General features: G+C 42.4%; 1 protein-coding gene across 5 annotated transcripts in view; it reads left to right on the forward strand.

The window, feature by feature from the left end:
• Nucleotides 1-1,302: 1,302 nt before the first annotated feature.
• The window catches only part of LOC139416467 (sterile alpha motif domain-containing protein 11-like), a 91,829-nt gene continuing 73,670 nt past the window's right edge, over nt 1,303-19,461 (forward strand). For 2 of the 5 annotated variants that reach the window (XM_071165093.1, XM_071165092.1), the window contains exons 1-3: nt 1,353-2,014; nt 3,193-3,284; nt 17,146-17,321. In XM_071165093.1, the coding sequence (XP_071021194.1) occupies nt 1,561-2,014; nt 3,193-3,284; nt 17,146-17,321 (722 nt within the window). In that variant the 5' untranslated portion in view covers nt 1,353-1,560. Of the gene's footprint in view, nt 2,015-2,203; nt 2,282-3,192; nt 3,285-17,145; nt 17,322-19,461 lie in introns of those variants that run through there. The other 3 variants (XM_071165091.1, XM_071165094.1, XM_071165095.1) reach the window with 3 other exon arrangements.

The raw sequence follows: 19,461 nt of genomic DNA on the forward strand, positions 1-19,461 counted from the left end.
TTTAGTCTGGTGTGTTTGATTTTAAGTTTCACAAATGCAGTCAGGTTTTGAGAAATGGCTGATATTTTGACTGAACAAATGTGATGAATAAAATCTTCTATTCTGTTAATATCCCTTCCAGATATTTAAATTGACCATGGTTTTTCTCGAAGGAGAGTGACCATTACAGTAGTGGGAAGATGATTACAAAGAGTACAAGACAAATATTGACTTCAAGCACTGAGGGCACAACAGAGAACACCCACCACATTCTGAACCTCAGAGGTTGTGAAGGGTAGAACTATGAGCAAATACAAATGAAAGAGAATGAACATATATGTGCTCAAAGCTGTTGTTGAATTGAATGGAATATAATCTATAGGCCTGTACGTGTTTGCTTGTTGTTGCGAGACAATGGGGTCTACTTCTATGTTAGCATAGCCTATCAAAAAATGTATCCCTACCTTGGTAGGTCTAACCATCAACTGACATTTAATTTTATTGTTTCAATATGTATTGTTGTTGTAGGCTCTATGTACCTGCTGATATATGAACATGAATATTATAATCATTTAAGAGTAGGGAATTATTATAATCCGTAGGCTACAGTATATGTCAGGAAAATGTGACTGTGTTTAGGCTATATTTTGCGCAATAATGACGTCCGTCGCGCACCCCCCTTCAAGTTTTCGCGCTCGCAAAACCTCGGCTGTTTAAATGGGCCAAGTTGAGAAGCGGCGGAGAGTGCAAATCTTGTTTGGTCTGGGTCTGTGAACTTCACCGTGACTTTAACGATATAGCCTACACAGGGTTAAAACACAACTATTTCAAACGTCCCGTCAGTTGAATTTGTTCCACGCAAATACTTTGAAATATCTTGAAAAATAGGGAAGTTTGCAATGCTCAGATAGCCATAGGCTCTAGTTTTATGGCATATGGAAAGTATGTAAGCAAAGGAGCCTATACCTGCATCTTTTTGTACTACTTCTAATACATCAAACAAGACGTTGTATAGCCAAGTATTGTTTATTATTCAGGTAGAGACCGTCTTGCGTAATACCAGCATATTGGAAGGCACAATGACTGTAAACCTGTTAATTGCAATGAATAAAGGCAGGTAAAATAAGAGAAACCAACATCATAACAATAGGCCTACTGTTTAGAAAATACTAAATTGAAGAGAAGTGGGGAAGTGTCAATGATCATTGTGGATAACGTGATGTCCATGGCTAAGGTATGACCACTCCAACGTAGCAGGTATTAGTAGCGCAAGTCCGATTAAAAGTGGTAGGCAGGAGCGCGGGTGGTAGGCAGGAGCGCGGCGAGAACCGTCATGCGAGTGGTGAGTGGTGGAGTGTGGCGGCAGAGAGCGCGGCGACTACAGAGAGCTGGAAACTAGTGAATGGCAATCTGTCGGGGAAGTTCAACAGACCGCTGTCACAGAGCGACACCGGAGCCCTGCCTAAAACAAAGTGGCTCGTCTTCAAGTCTGGGACGACTGACCAACTCCGAAAAGAGGACACACAAGTTGGCTCGGGCTAGCTGCTAATCACTTGTTACCGGCGCTTCGCTCCCAGTAACATGCCTGCCATCAAAAAGGAGAGACTGGATGGGGACGTATTGGCATTGGCTGCCTTCAACCAGTCCGAATACCTGGCCCCTTTAAATGACACCGCTATCACTGTGGTGACCCCGCACCCACCGCAGTACGACCATATTTTCGGACATCACCGCTTGTACTTGGGGCTCCACGACTCGGCACTGCATCACCAGCACCTTCACCATCACCCGGACGACTTAATGCTGGAGAGGTTTTCCTCCATCCCCGACTTTCAGCCGTTTTTTGAGAACGGGGAACCATGCATCGAGGTGGAGTGCGGGGAGAACAAGGCTTTACTATACATTAACAAACTGTGCCAAGGTAGTAAGGGACCCTCAATCAAATACCGGGGCGAGTGGCTCACCCCGAATGAGTTCCAGTTTGTCAGTGGAAGGGAAACCGCCAAAGATTGGAAACGAAGTATACGGCACAAAGGTAGGCAACATAAAACATTATGTATACATTTAAAAAAAAAAGTATGTTCATTTTGAGGAGGATACCCAATTTAAGGTTTTTGTCATTGTTTGGTGAGTGGAAATTCGGTTTCCCTGGTTTGGTTCTGCGTTTCGTAGTTAAAGGGTTACTCAGCAGTACACCAACTACAGCGCGTAAGAAGAGAGATGAGAAAAGGCACATACCCTCACTGTATCTTCACAGGCAGCGACCATTCGCAAAACGGGGCGTAAGGAGTCGTGGACTAAGGTGAAAAACGTTAATATTTGGGTACAGAATTGTTTAAACATTATATGGCAGTTGATAGACGTTGCGGGTATCATTCCGTTGAGTGTTGGGTATAACAGAAGGCTAAATGGGTGTTGACATCTCAAAAGACCAGAATGATGTTAGAGACAGGGAACGAAATTATTTGACTTGAAGTTGTAGGCTATTCCTTACTCTTTTGGTTATTTTGGGTAGATTATGTTTGCGTTGCAACTATCCAAAATAATGATGTTATTGGCTGGCTACTATTTTGGTTTCAAAAGTTATACATTGGCTCAGACAAAACAAACGTACCAGAAGATGTTTATTAATTGATTTATTACTAGAACAATTGATATTATTGACTAACTTTGGGCCTATTTGAATAATTACCGGTTATTGCGCTGGCCGCGTGCGCACTTATTTTAGAACCTCACCTCACCCCAAGTTCTGTTGGGAGAGGGTGTTGCCCTCAGGCAAAACATGCTAGCCGGATAAAAGATAGTTTCATATCTGAGATTAGATACAATGACAATAGCCTACTGTCATGTATCTTAACACACGGGGCTCAACTAGAACTCATCGGTGAAACTAGGTCATTTAGTTTGAAAAACTGGCAATTCCAAATGTAATGTTTATGTTTGAGTTATTATTCAACAATTATCCACGTTTTGTGTTGCACAAACTGTTTTATTGATGTTTATGCGTAGACTCTGTTAACGTATGTTCGCTAGACAAATATATTGTCCTATATAAGGCTCTTGAAGGTCCTGTCATTTGTAATCACCTCCATGTGTAGGTTATTACATGTCATTGATTTAAAGTTGCTGATATCAACGGGTCCTGTATAAGTATGGTTTATTTTTGTATTATAACTCGTTCTAACTCTCTCTCTCACTCTTTCTATCTCTCAGGGAAAAGTTTAAAGACCCTTATGTCCAAAGGAATCTTACAGGTACATCCCCCAATCTGTGATTGCCCTGGGTGTCGAATTTCGTCTCCAGTGGTAAGATTATGGTTTCATCAGCATTTCAATTCTTACATCTGTTTTCCTTGCTTTATCATTGGTTTAAAACTGTATGTTGCATTGCTGATTCCAATTGTCTGTTGAGGACGACTGGGCTAAAAGCTTGCTCTAAACTACATTTGACTTTTATTGAGACACAGAGTAAGCAGCATTGGTCTTAAGCAATCTGCCTTTTGTGACAGAATTTATTCAGAATAACATTGGTCTATAATGCTCAATGCTTGGGTGATTACAGCTGTGAGTCTTTCTGGGTAAGTCTCTAAGAGCTTTTTACACCTGGATTGTACAATTTTAACACACTATTCTTTTTTTAAATTCTTCAAGCTCTGTCAAATTGGTTGTTGATCATTTTCAAGTCTTGCCATAGATTCCCAAGCCGATTTAAGTCAAAACTGTAACTTGGACACTCAGGAACATTCAATGTCGTCTTAGTTCGCAACTTAGTTAGTGTATATTTGACCTTGTGTTTTAGGTTATTGTCCTGCTAAAAGGTGAATTTGTCTCCCAGTATCTGGTGGAAAGCAAACTGAACCAGGTTATGCTCTAAGATTTTGCCTGTGGGAACTGTTCAATTTCTGTGAACCCAACTTTTAATCTCCATTGTGTAGAATGGCCTCTTAAAATATGTAAAACTGCCTAGGTAAAGAATTGTGAAATTTCCATCACTACTTTATTTCCCTCACACACTTAATTTTTCACACGCTCTATTCTGTTAATTTTTATCCTAAAAAACTCCCTAGTCCTTGTCGATGACAAGCATATCCATAACATGATGCAGCCAACCCCATGCTTGAAAATATGAAGAGTGGTACTCAGTGATATGTTGTGTTGGATTGCCTCAAACATAATACTTTGCATTTAGGACAAAGTTAATTTCTTTGCCACATTTTTAGCAGTTTTAATGTAGTGCCTTATTGCAAACAGGACGCATGTTTTGGAATATGTTTATTCTGTACAGGCTTCCTGTGTTTCACTCTATTTAGGTTAGTATTGTGGAGTAACTACAATGTTGTTGAGCTATCCTCAGTAATCTCCTATCACAGCCATTAAACTCGGTAACTGTTTTATTAAAATCACCATTGGTCTCATGGTGAAATCCCGGAGTGGTTTCCTTCCTCTCCGGCAACTGAGTTAGGAAGGACACCTGTCTCTTTGTAGTGAATCTGTGTTTGAAATTAACTGCACAACTGAGGGACATTACAGACAATTGCATGTGTGTGGGGTACAGAGATGAGGTAATCATTCAAAAATCACGTTAAACACTATTATTGCACATATTTAAAGAGATTTTGCCAAATGTTCATATTTTAATACAATATTTCAGAAGAATTGTAATACAAAAAATTATTATATGTGTGTTTACGTTCAACTGGTAAAAGTTGATTGCGATATTATTAAGGGGGGAAAACACCATATGAGGGTATGGTGCTTGGCCTGAAGTTTTCGTTCTGTTGGTTGAGTATTCACTTCTTTATGTCATTATTCACAGATATATACACAACATTGAAATCAACACGGGCTCAAACCACAACATGAAGCCGAGATTGAATGGCACAATTCTAGTCCAAGTTAATAAGTAATATGAATGGGTGACTAGTCAGGCTCCCTTTTGCTAGATTGATCTCATTCTCGTGGCTCTTCTGTCCATTGCTGATGTTCCTCTCCTAGCTGTTTCACTGGGCTGTGTTTTCCATGCCGTCCCCGTACATCTGAGCTAATGGCATTATGCCATGCAGGTTGTGAGGCGTCACAGGTGTGGTGTCTGCGCCAGTGTGCTGGCTTTGAGCGAGCACGTCGCTGGCTCACCGTTGCCGACTCACCGTCGCCGAATCTGTTCACACAGGTGCAGTGTATGTGTGTTTTTTTTATCACTACGGAGTGCATCTGTCATCGCTCCAAAGCTCTAATCTTGAGGGCGTAAGGGGCTTAGCGAGCTACTGAGCGTGGCTACTGCTGATTTTTGTTTGTGAGGCACGCAAGGCAAAAGCGGTTTAGATAAGCAGGAAGTGTTTGAGTGATACAGGTAAACTGGTGACGTTTTTTTTCACAACCAAGAATACAGATATACGCTACTACCACATAGGGTTCACGGAAAACAAAATTACAAATGGAATGCATTGACTAAAAAGAGAGTTCGGGAAGAATACATAAGTAGATTCGTTTTGGGGGGAATTTAACATAAAATGTTATACTGCAGCTGAACAGTGGCACAATAAATATTGTCGGGTTGTCTGCAAATTGTCTTTCTTTAAAAAAAACGTTATTTCTACTGACAGTAAATTAACAGTCATAGAGTGACATGACTCAAGTAACTTGCCAGGAATTGGCTTTCTGAGTCCTGACACAAAAGCCTATTGTAATCGTACTGTTTATAGCAGTGTGCACACCTCTTTGTTGTCAGTGCCTGTTGTTTGCTTAGCCAGAAATGGCAGGCCGTTCTCTACAGACGTGCTTGTCTGATGGCTTGTGATGGTTGGTTATATTCTATCTATTGTTTATGAGCAGTGCGGGTTCCGGTGAATTGTTTTCACAAACCAAGGCTGGGATTTCAACAGATCTGAAATTACTGCTGAAAAACACATTGTAGGCTTACCTATATCTCACAAATGAACACCTTATCATCTTATTTATAGCATCCATGGCACAGCAGAAGGTAATACAATGTAAGACAGCCTCCTGTTTGGCATTCAAGTAGCTGAAAGTGGCACAGGTTGAAAAGCCATGATAATGTTGGATGACAGTATGGTGCTGTTGTGCTGAGTGTGTCCAAACCTATAGTTTTCCCCAGTTTCGCTTTCTCTCTCTCTCTCTCTCTCTCTCTCTCTCTCTCTCTCTCTCTCTCTCTCTCTCTCTCTCTCTCTCTCTCTCTCTCTCTCTCTCTCTCTCTCTCTCTCTCTCTCTCTCTCTCTCTCTATCTCTCTCTCTCTCTCGGGAGGTAGAGCTAAAGAGGCTACCCTAGTGAATAACAAACGCAAGCACACGGCACAGCACATAGCGTCGGCGGGTTCATGAGAGGTGTGGAGGAGAAGGGAAGGCTGCGGGGCTTGTCTCGCCTGTCTCGGCGTCTTCCTCCCCCGTGCCGCCTTCCGCCGAATGGTACACACTAGCACTCTCTCGGTGATGAGAGTGTGGCAACGACCCAGCCGCCTGGCATAGAAAATGATCTCACACACATGTGAGATGCGCGCACACACCACACTAATACAGAGCAACTGAACATATTCAAACTGTAACAATTGAGCAATTCTGAGCCATTTTCATTGTTTTGTGTTATGCTCTACCATACTAGACCTATAATAAAGTATACTGTTTTGTTAACAGTTACTGTCACCATTGAGATATATACAGTTTTTGCATGGAAACACTGTGTGTACTGTAGATGAGACAAAGTGATGGTGCCCGAGAAGCCGGTGTTTGGAGGATATATTGGCACGGGTGTTGTTCGTCGAGGTCCGGCAAACCATGTCAATAAATCCTCCAAACACCAGCTTCGAGGGCATTATCACTTTTATACAACGGGTTACCAACATACTCAAATAATGATTGACACATTATGATAAAAAATATATATTTTGATGAATTTATTCATACTATTTCATCCTTCCACGAGATATAGTCCCGACACAAATCTGGGGTTGCTACCTAAGCCAGCTGGTCGTTCGTTCTATCGGTTCGGTTGCTAGAGACGCGACCCAGACTTTCAGTCTTTTTGTTCTGTATCTATGGACGTGACCCAGTGGTTCGTTGTAAATGTTCCATTGCCATACTGGCTGGCAACGTTTTTATCCCTTGCTTGCTAGCTAGCCAACTACAGCTAACTTACAGTCATGTCAGAAAGTGCAGCCAGAATAACAGCAAAGTAGACGCACTTGCATTTGTTTAAGCTGTTGTCTAGATACATTTATTTGGATACATCCATAACAATGAGCTAATGAGGTGCGATATAGCCTGGCATAGAACATGTGCTCACTTGTCAGGACACTGTTGTTCAGAGGAGCTAGCCAACAACACCGCTAACACAATCACTTCAAACGGACCTTTTTTTCAATTGACATTTCTTTGTATATGTCCATAAAAACGATGGCAGCTGATTCATGATTCGGACTGGCTGAGAAACGCTGCCTGTCTGTCTATCTGTCTCATCCCAACACGTTCATTACTAAGGGACAGATGAAGATCCAATTTGAATATTGAAACAATGTTGCAAATGTCGGAGAGACAGACAGCAAAATTTATATAAATCTCCGCTGTTGAAAACGAAATGTTAGTCTAAAAGGAATGTGAGATAATGTTTTGATGCTTTTTATAGTGGAGATCAAGTTTATAAATTGCTTGGCTGTGCTGATGAGACAGTGGATTGCGCAGTCAGATGGAACAGAGTAAATAGGCAGTTTAACGTCATAGATTTAGCCAGCGGTAAATCTATGGAAAAGACACAGGCTGGAATGCGGTTTTAACCAATCAGCATTCAAGATTAGACCCACCCATTGTATAATTGACAAATGTCTGGTTTGTCTGCTTGTATTTGATATACTGAGGTTATACTGTTGAGGTATGACATACATGAATAAAATAGAACATAAATAAAGCCAATGTTTTGCTTGTAGCTCCTGCGTTTAACTGCTCTGTAGAATTGTGCTCTTCATATACCCGGTGTGTGTGGTCGCTGTTTGAGAGAGGGTTAAGTAGTGTGTGTGTGCGTGTGTGTGCTCCAGGGAGAACCGGGCCTTCTGTGCTCTGTTATTCCAGCGGAACCGGCGGAGGCCAGGAGGAAAGTACACTCTCTACCTCCAGCTCGTAAAGAGCACCTCCAATCAGGGGCCTCCCCCTCTCCTGCATCCTGACCACAGAGCAAGAAAGAACAAAACACATGCACATATACGCACGCACATACATACAGTGCTTTCAGAAAGTATTGAAACCCCTTGACTTAATCCACATTTTGTTGTGTTACAGCCATCTTTTCAAAATGTATTTAATTGATTGTTGTCTCTCACCCATCTACCCACAATACCCCCTAACGATAAAGTGAAAACTTGTTTTTAGAAATTGTAATTAAGGTATTGAAAATAAAATACAGAAATATCTCATTTACACAAGTATTCACACCCCTGAGTCAACACTTTGTAGAAGCACCTTTGGCAGCAATTACAGCTGTGAGTCTTTCTGGTTAAGTCTCTAAGAGCTTTCCACACCTGGATTGTGCAACATATGCCCATTATTATTTTCATAATTCTTCAAGCGCTGTCAAATTGGTTGTTGATCATTGCTCAACAACCATTTTCAGGTCTTGCCATAGATGTTCAAGTAGATTTTTGTCAAAACTGTAACTAGGCCATTCAGGAACATTCACTGTCTTCTTGGTAAGCAACTCCAGTGTAGATTTGGTCTTGTATTTTAGGTTATTGTACTGCTGAAAGGTGAATTCATCTCCCAGTGTCTGGTGGAAAGCAGACTGAACCAGGTTTTCCTGTGATTAGCTCCATTCGGGTTATTTTTTATATATAAAAAAAAAAAAAAAAAAAAAAAAAAGCATACCCATAACATGATGCAGCCTCCACTATTCTTGAAAATATGTAGAGTGGTACTCAGTAATGTGTTGTATTGGATTTGCCCCAAACATAACACTTCATATTTAGGACCAAAATGTAATCACTTTGCCACATTCTTTGCAGTATTCTTTTCAGTGCCTTGTTGCAAACATGATGCATGTTATATTTTATTCTGTACAGGCTTCCTTTTTTCACTCTGTCAATTAGGCTAGTATTGTGGAGTAACTACAATGTCACCATTGGCCTCATGGTGAGGTTTCCTTCCTCTCCGGCAACTGAGTTAGGACGGACGCCTGTATCTTTGTAGTGACTGGGTGTGTTAATACACCATCCAAAGTGTAATTTATAACTTCACCATGCTCTAAGAGATAGTCAATGTCTGCTTTTATTTGTATTTTTACACATCTACCAATAGGTGCCCTTCTTTGCGAGTTATTGGAAAACCTCCCTTGTGGTTGAATCTGTGTTTGAAATTCACTGATCGACTGACCGTACAGATAATTGTATGTGTGGGGTACAGAGATGAGGTAGTCATTCAAAAATAATGTTAAATACTGTGCTTTCATGCAAATAAATATGTGATTTGTTAAGCAAATGTTTACTCCTGAACTTATTTAGGCTTGCCATAACAAAGGGGTTGACTGCTTATTGACTCAAGACATTTCAGATTTTTATTTGTAATTAATTAGTAAAAATGTAGAAAAACATAATTCCACTTTGAAATTATGGGGTATTGTGTGTAGGCCAGTGACAAAAAAATCTAATTGTAATCAATTATAAACTCAGGCTGTAACACAACAAAACGTGGGAAAGTATGTGAATACGCACAGATGCACACACTTGCACACACAAACGCTAGCACACACACACGCACACGTAAACACACAACCACGTAAACACACGCAGATCCATGTTAGGGGGCTGTGGGGAGATTACTCTTTGTTCTTATTATTATACATCCCTGCCTCCAACAACAGTAATTCTAGGGTGGTTGAAACTCAAAGAGCCATAGGTTCCCATTTCAAAATCTGATTTTCTGTGTGATTTTTGTTCATATTTCAATGTATTGCACATAGTAACCAAATCAAATCAAATCCAATTTTATTGGTCACATACACATGGTTATCAGACGTTAATGCGAGTGTAGCGAAATGCTTGTAACCCAGTGTGACACTGCCAAGGCGTAGCAGTAGACATTCATTTGATATATGGACTAGAGTCAGTAGTTATTAGGGAGTGATCCATATTAGTGCCTTTCTTATATATAATACAGGAAGAACAGGAAGTTACCAGTACAATACCAATATAAGTTGCTGTAGATATTGTACGAAGCACGGCGATGTTCAGTTGCAAAACGTTCTCGAACGTTGCAGATAGAAATTCCGCGAAGAGAGTCGACGTGATTCCTTATTCTACGTCAGAGAGGCATGTTTGTTCTACATAGCATATTTATATTTGAACGTTCCAAAACGTTGCATCTTGCTGAACGCACCCTTGGTTATTGCTTTGATATGGCCATTTGTTGGGGACTTTCTATTGGCTGAGTGCCACTGTGATGCTGGGGATAAGCAGGGCTGACGCCTCTGTGTCCCTGAACAGCTCACTCCCCGCAGTGGGTTGGAGTGTGTGTGTGTGCGCATGCGTTTGCACAAATGTGTGTATGTATTTGCGTGAGTGTGTTTGTGCTCTATGTGTGCAGTGTGTGTGCAGTGTGTGTGGGTCTCTGTGTGTGTCCCACATGGCACTAAGGCTATGCTACCATGGCAACCACAGTATCCATCTTTAGGGAAGGAGCGATGCATGGTTCAGAACTCTAGTGTGTTTCTTAGTCAATTGGCCAAATTAGAGAATAACCGAGTCTCTAATGATTTGCTTATTCCCTAGGGGCCTTGCATTTTGGGTAGCCTTAGTGTTAGCAATCAATACTAAAAGTGCAACTTATTGGCAGGCTTACAAGTACTGTAACACACTCCCTCCCTCTGTCTCACACACACACACACACACACACACACACACACACACACACACACACACACACACACACACACACACACACACACACACACACACACACACACACACACACACACACACAAACACACACACACACACATACACTCAACATAGCCACTTTATATATCTATGAATAATTTCGTCTGCAATGATCCATTACGCCAGTGAATTAGCCATTAGCAAGTGAATTAGCCATTAGCCTGTGTTAGCCTGCACTATCAGTAAGAGGCTAGATGACAGGACCAGAGATTGACAGGGAGAGTGAAGTGTCTGGCCTCGATCAGAGCCCCTATATACCTTGCCTTTCTCCTGTCTTGTCTGTGTGTGTGCATGTGTGTGTGTTTTTCAGTGGGACTGATGGGAGTTAGCTAAATAAGGTGGACTGCTTGTCTATCAGTTGTTTGCAGCTGATGATGACAAAGCCAGCACAGATATTTATGGAACTTCTCTCTCCTCCCAGTATGTGTACAGACGTCTGACCTCATATGATGGCATAGTGGTTGAGTGTTCTCTTCCTCTCTCTGTGGGGCCTCTTCACTGACGCCACACTCTTAGAAAAAAGGGTTTCAAAAGGGTTCTTCCGCTGTCCCCATAGGAGCACAGTTTTTTGTTCCAGGTAGAACCCTTTTTGGTTCCAGGTAGAACTCTTTTGGGTTCCATGTAGAACCGTCTGGGGAAAGGGTTCTACATGGAACCCAATAGGGTTATACCTGGAACCATAAAGGGTTCATCAAATGTTTATCTTATGGGGACAGCCGAAGAACCCTTTTAGGTTCTAGATAGCACCTTGTTTTCCAAGAGTGTCGTCACTCAACTCAGTGTTTCACACATGCCACAGTATGCAGAGTAGTGTCATTGAATGAAAGATATATGCTATAATTCTATAAATACAGGTTTGCATAAATTTGTTTTTATACAAAAATGCAGACATTGGGGCGGATATGAAGCATTCTCAGACATATATTTTTGATTTATTCTGCAAAACTCAACCTTGCTGCACTCGGCTTTCTCTCTATCTCTCTTAGACACCCCCTCCCTGCCTCTCTCTCTCCCTATGATTTTGTCTGGGGAAAGAATGGCAAGAGTGGTTACCTGGCTGAAGTTCTCGCGCGGCTGCCTTGGCGGGCCTATCCAAACACAAGAGAGAGGCGCTGGCACACCTGGCTGCACCGCCACTAACCTCCCACCACCGCCCCTTCTCCCCCTCGCTGCCTCTCGCCCTCCTAGAACCCCTTCCCTCCCTCCCACTCGTCCCTCGTCCTGCTCCACTGGGCCGCAACCGCCCGTTCAGCTCAGCGTGTGAGGGCCGAGGGGTGGGGGCAGAGAGAGGAAAGGGAGGACGGTGTGTGTGTGTGTGAGGGAGGTGACGGGGGAGGGGGTGTTTGGTTGCATGCCTGTCCCTCCCACAGTGCTTTCTTCCCCCCAAAAAATATTATTCTGGCCATGAAAAACCAAGTGTTGCCTTGCCACTACGTACCCCCCTCCACAAACACACACTTTTATCACGCAGTCTTTTCCACTATTAAATATAGTCCGCGACTAAGCATTTATAAATGTGCCGTATGTACAATATGGTGAAAAGGAGGTTGTATGATTTGTGGGAGGGGTTGTATGATTTGTGGGAGGGGTTGTATGATTTGAAATCCCTCCCTCATAATGTGTCTCTAATGTAGCTTCTAAAGTCTGTAACGTACCTTCAGAATTGTAGCTTACTTTAGTGAGTGGGTGAGTAAGACAGAGTGGAGGTCAACATAAACAGAAAAAGGAGTTAAGTGCACACAAACACATTTGTTTGGCTCATTTTTTCACTGGACCTATGTGAGCGTGGCAATGACTGCCCTTTCCTCCTTCCCCTCCTCTCTCTCTCGCTCTCTCTCTCGTTCTCTCTCCCTCAACCCCCTGTCATCTCCTAACCACCCCTCCCCCTCTGCCAGTCCTTGCTCCAAGTCCCCCTGCCTCCACACACACACACACACACACACACACACACACACACACACGCACACACGCTCACACGCTCACACGCTGAGAGGTAACGGCAGACAGGCGCGTGACTCATTAGGCATTCATCCCCCAGGGAGAACGCTGGGGGGGCGCGTGCGAGAGAGAGAGAGACCGCTGCAGCTGCAGGAATGTCGCGGGCGGCTACCACTGTGTGTGTGTGTGTGTGTGTGTGTGTGTGTGTGTGTGTGTGTCTGTGTGTGTGTGTGTGTGTGTGTGTGTGTGTGTGTGTGTGTGTGTGTGTGTGTGTGTGCGCATGTGTGTGTGTGTGTGTGTGTGTGTGTGTGTGTGTGTGTGTGTGTGTGTGTGTGTGTGTGTGTGTGTGTGCGTGTGTGTGTGTGTGTGTGTGTGTGTGTGTGTGTGTGTGTGTGTGTGTGTGCATGCTGGTTTGAGCCAGTGGCAGGGCACAGCACCTTTTAGGAAATAAGGCAGGGAGAAAAAAACCCATTAATAGCCTTTTCCACAGAGTCTTCATTTAAGGTCTGGAATTAGCTTAGTAAAAAAATACAACATTACTGTTTGCCCACATTGTTTGGCATTAGATATAGGCTGGGGTTTTGATAAAAACAACAACAATAACAACAGGATCTTTCTGTAGTTTTAGAACAGTTATTCTCTCCTTTTATGAATGTATACAGCCAATGTTACTAAAGAGACTGGTGTGTGTGTGTGTGTGTGTGTGTGTGGTGCGGCGGTGGATAGCCAACGCCAGCATGCAGTTAAACACACACTGGTCGGATAAGTGGTTTTAGTGAAATTACAAAAGCTTTTTGGGACGAATTCCAGCCACAGTTCTTGTATATGATACTCCTACTTTGTTGAAGTCTAAACCTGTGTGTTTGTGGGTGCGTGTGTCTGTCTGTCGGTGTGCACGCGAATGTGTGTGTGTGTTGTTTATGTGTGATGTGAAATACAGATTTCTTGGCTGGAGGACTTGGACCGTCAGACAGAATGTGTAGGAGGGGATATTCATAGAGGTGCTTTTAGTGTATTGTTTATGAAATACTTGTTTCCATGGCCGACAGAGGGTTGACCACACAGTACGGCCGCCTTGAGTGTGTGCGTGTCCTTAAAATAAATACAAATGTAGTTGTTTCAACTAATTATTCCAGAGCCTTTTTTTTTTTGGTTTACTAAAGTTTTCGGTCCAAGTGATACTCAAACTAAAACAAATTAGTTGGCACAAAATGAGCTCCAACTTGAAAAAACGAGGCAATAATTCAGTCAACTTAATATTTTTCTCAACTTGTTTTTTTGTGTTTTTCTCAACTTGTCTCATATGTTTATTCACTAGGAATTATTATCTGGGCATCTTACCGAAAAAAAAGTCAGTGGAACTAGTTACACACAGTGCTTTTAACATACAATGTTTTCAATTTACATACTGTATTTGACGCACATGATTACATTGTGCATGTTCAGTTGTACAGTAATTATTACTCAACATGTTCTCACCTGGGAGTTGAACTCACGGCATTCCGATCTTCCTGCTACGCCACCATGTCTGGTGGATGGACATATGAGACAACGTGAGCAAACACAATTTTAAGTTGACTGGGCCAACACTTTTTTTAGGTAACACTTTGACTGAAAAGTTGAGTAAGCAAAAAAGTCTGTGGAACCAGTTACATATTAATAATAATTACTTGAAACAATTAGCTTTTTTTTTTTTACAGTGTGTTTGTGTGTGTGTGTGTGTTTACATATATGTTTATACATGTGTGTATTCACTACCACTTCTCCTGTTGATGTGTGCGTTTTTGTGTGTGTTTATTATGATTGTGTCTTTTTTTTACACTCCTACGTGGACTGCCAGGGGTGTGTTTTGTTTCATGTTTTGTTTTAGAGGGCCCTCCTCCGCGATGCGGAAGTGTTGCCGGAAACAGTGGGAGCCCACCCCCAGTTATGCGTCAGTGCTGCTAAAGAAAGGATAGGGGGTTTCCATGGCGGTATGTCAGGGCCACGTGGGTGGTTGTCTACACACGAAGCCACAATCGCTGTGCTTCTTCCTAGGCAGAATATTCCAGTAGACCAGCACACGATGTCTGCTAAGTAAAACCCCTCTTTACATGCAGGAACAGGTGTGGTATGTGTGTCCATGAACAGGTGTGTGTGTGTATGTATGTGTGAGAGAGCGTGTGTGAGTTCACAAGACAGGTGTTGTGTGTATATGCGTGTGTGCGTATATGACAGGTGTGTGTCTGTCTTATGGTGAGAGAAATCCAGAGAGAGAGAGCATACTCCATACCTCTAGTCCAAGTAGCTAAGTCAGAGGAAGTCGAGCGGGAATAGAAGAAAAGTCCTCCACTGTCCTCGCGCAGTTGAGAAGAACTCATACAAAGGTACTGCTCTTCACAGATCTGCCTGTGGAAAGAAGAAAGGGAAAATACTCTTTCGGTAAGACAGAAAAAAGAGATTTTTTTGTTGTTGTTGCAGAACTATGTGGCCCTGCTCATCCTGAGGGATGTTTTCATCTTTATCCTCCCTTTTCCCCCCTCACTCGTTTTAATGTCTGCCACTTGAGAGCCTCCAGAGGGGCTGCACCTGTTTGCCTCTTGGCGAGGCGCCCCTCTGCCCCAGCCTGCCACTCATGTCTTCGCCCCTTGTGGGATGGAGGGAGAGGGGGGGGGTTGCATGTGGTGGAAGGGATAGCTGGAGGGCTCGGAGGCGCCCGGGAGAGTAGAGTGGAGATGTAGGAACTGAGAGAGCGAGAGGGAGGGAGAAAAAAAGAGCGACAGAGGGATGGAGAGAGAGGGTGGGGATAGAGAGAGCTAGAGTGTTTCAAAGCTATGTCCACTCTCTCTGTGTTTATCTGTATTGCCTTTTCTCCTTTCACTCAAATTCAATTATCTCTTTCTTTCCTCCTATTCTGTTTCTCTCCCCCCTTTCCTCCCATTCTGCCCTCTCTCTTTCTCCCCCCCCCCCCATATTTATCTCTATAGAGCCATGTTAATCTGCAGTGACCTCTTCAGGTCACATTAAAGGTCACCCAGCTTCACTCCCAGAACCCCTCAGGGCCACACTCCTTCTTTCCTTTCGCTCCGCTCATTAGAGCTTTGTGGCCCAAAAGCGCTGACCACACCAAGCATAATCATTTCCTGTTCTCCCTTTGCATGACCCACTTATCACTTAGGACTCTGGCTATGGTAAACAATGGTTGTTTAGGCAATCCCCCTATTATGGTTTCTGTGGTAAATTTGATAAGTATGTCTGCATTGGGGTATAATGTAAGTTGAAACATATTCTGTGTCATTACTCGCATCTATAGTTACAAGAAATATCATATAGTAGGCCTATATACGTGTCAGCGGTGTCTCAGCCAGAACATGAAGCCTATTCTTCAGGAAAAGCATATGATTTTGGAGAGTAGTTTTTCCCTTGTTTCCTGTATGTGGTCTATCCTACTTTTAGTCAGTTGAGCACATTTCAGTGGGCTTGTGCACCAGTAATGGCTTGCTTTTTCAAGCACATTGCGAGGACCGTTGATCACATGTGTCAGGTTTCCCATTTCAAATACCAAAAGATAGTTTTGGGGTGGAGTTTTCCTTTAAAATAGTACATTTATAGCCCCCCCCCCCATCCCCCCCCCCATCCCCCTTGAAAAGTAAATACTCATTGACACCCATATTAGATAGCAATAAATTACTTTCTTATCCTTTGATATCATCTTACTTTAATCAGTCTAATCGTGGTGGCTTTTTTAAGGTGTTCATTTTTCTTTGGTAGTTTTGTTTCATGAATAGCCTCCATATTTGTACTTAATAATAACAATGATAATTTTGGAATAAGTTATTGGAATATTCCGGTCATACAAATGACCAATAAAGCTGTTATGTTCAGCTATGGAGCTTGAGCCCATGTGGTACTTTCTGCATTCTTAGTATTGCCTCTGAATAATGCTAGATACTGTTTAGAAAATGGTATGTATTGTAGAACGAATTAATCTCACATAATGATCACTCCTAGTATAAATGTATGCTATTGCGACCGTGACAGCAGCAACATTGATTTCTGTGTATGACTGATGGGGAATATTATGGTGTCCGCTGCACACCAAGTCAGGTGTTTAGAGTGGAGGAGTGCTTCGAACGCTAGCTACTAGCATGTTAGCACGTGCTTATTGTTAGCATATTAAGCACGTGCTTAGTGTTAGCATGCTAGCATGTGGTTAGTGTTAGCATGTTTATCACATGCTTAATGTTAGCATGTTAGCACGTGCATGCTGTTAGCATCAAACTGGAAACCGCATCTCTAAGAGCACCTTTTTCCCGTAGAACCGCGGGCGTTTGGCAGAGAAGCGCACCATCCCCCTGCCCCCCAACCGTGTGCCCAAGAGGGAGCTCTCCTCCGTCTTTAGCAGTGACGACAGCGAGGGTAGCGACCGCGCCAGCGGAGACCATGCCCACATCAAGCAGGAGGATGAGCTGCATTACAGTATCATGAGAAAGAGGTAAGGTCTGGAAGAACTCCTGTGTCTGAATGATATTGGGATATACAAATAACTAATCACCTATGATCTGTCCATACCCATTCCCAACCTGTCTCAATTCATTGCTTTAAGCTTGGTGCTTACAGGAAGTGTTGTGTCGACATGTAATTGTTTTCTTGCTTATCTTCCTGTTTGAGTCACTGAAACACTTCCCACCGCTGTGCAGTATTTTGGTCTTCATCGAGTTGAATATGCGTAATAACCCTTTATAATACTAATAATGCTCTAAAGTACAGGATAAAGTGAGTGCAATAAAATAACAAACGTTCTCCTAAATTTGAGCTGTACCCCCTTTTGCCCTCAGAACAGCCTCAATTCGTCGGGTCATGGGCTCAAGGTGTGGAAAGCGTTCCACAGGTGTACCTAATGTTCTGTACACTCAGTACATACAAATAGCCGCATGATAAGCCCAAACCCCAGAAATAACTAAAGAACCAGCCCCTTCTGATGGTGGAGGGAGATGGTGCGGTCTTTTATATGACAACGGTTAGGGTAAAGGAGGGCTTGAAGAAAGGAAAATACAGCATTGAGGCAGGAACGAGCTCTGATGCATTAGCTGACGCTTATGAGAGCATGATGTTGCTTTGTTGCTACTGCTGTTGTCAGTATTGTCCAAATACAGTATGAGAAATATACTTATATCAAGCTGTCTCTTCTAACACTTCTTGTCCTGAAAATCTCAAAGACTGAATACCTTTGCCATAAACTGTGTTTCAGACATCAGTACCACAGGAGCTTCAGATAATAGTCAGAAAGTCATCTCAAACAGACGTTATGGGTAGTTTCACCTCAGTGGGGATTTTTTCCTGTTTTCAAAGCTGTACATGACTCTCTTTTCAACTCATGCCATGACCGGGTAGAAAATGAGCAGATAATCCAGTCTGTTACAGTACGCCAGTTGTGCTGTTGCACTAGTTTCTCAGCATTTGGAATAATCTCAATAATCTCAGACATAATAGGGAAATAAAAGTCACAGCTATTCTTTTTTTAAATTCTTTATTTTATGTTTAATTTCATAATATAGGCGGTATTGATTAGTAGTAGCATTGTTGTTTTTAGTATTGTTTAGTATTGGTGCCAGGTGTCAGTTGGATAATGTTGATGGTTATAGGCATCTGGCTACAATATTTGTGTAATGAAATTGACATCGGATACCTTGTTTTACAAATGACTGTTTACTGTATACAAGGAAATCTTGATGTGTTTGCATTAGGTGAAATAAGATTTGAAGAGCTGGGAATGGAACAACAATTGTATATTTTTGGATGCAACTGTTTCAATCGCAAAGTGACAGTTAATATGTTGTTGTGAACGTGGATCAAAGACCAACAAGGAACTTTTCAAAGCTGAAATGTTCCTTAGATGTGAGTGAGGGAGTAGTTATGAGCCTAATATTGGGTAATGGAGGATGGTGTTTGGCGGTTCAATTAGATTTGGGTTGTCATCGCACACTCACTGTAGGCCCCTCACTCAAATGCACACACTTGCACACCCACTCGCTCATCCGAACAAGCGCACGCACGCACGCACGCACACGCACACACACACACACACACACACACACACACACACACACACGCACACACACACACAGTCATGTTTTTGGGGAAGTCACCCCATTAAGATGAACCAAATGAGCGTGTAGTGGGGTAATATTTTATACATACACATATTATATACACTTCACCTGCAACCCATAATAAGACTATACAGTTAATGAAGTACATTAAATTCATTATCTGACTCCATAAAAATGATTTAGCAATATGCAAGAGACTATAGCTGAGCTACAGTAATAGAAAAGGACAAGCAAGAACTAAGAATCGTCTATATCAAAAGCAAATAATTAATTAACATTGTAAAATGAATGGATTCACATACATTCCAGTCATTTAGCAGATCTACTTATGCAGAGCAAATAGGGTGAAGTGCCCAAGGGCACATCCATAGATGTTTCACCTAGTCGGAATGGGAATTCAAACCAGCAACCTTTCGGTTACTGGCCCAACACTCTTAACTGCTAGGCTACCTGCCTCCCTTTACAATACAAAAGCTTAAATTACAAAGCATTGCAAGGCATTATTCTAGGCCTGATCAGAGA

The sequence above is a fragment of the Oncorhynchus clarkii genome, chromosome 9, assembly GCF_045791955.1.
Source record: "Oncorhynchus clarkii lewisi isolate Uvic-CL-2024 chromosome 9, UVic_Ocla_1.0, whole genome shotgun sequence".
NCBI lineage: Eukaryota > Metazoa > Chordata > Actinopteri > Salmoniformes > Salmonidae > Oncorhynchus > Oncorhynchus clarkii.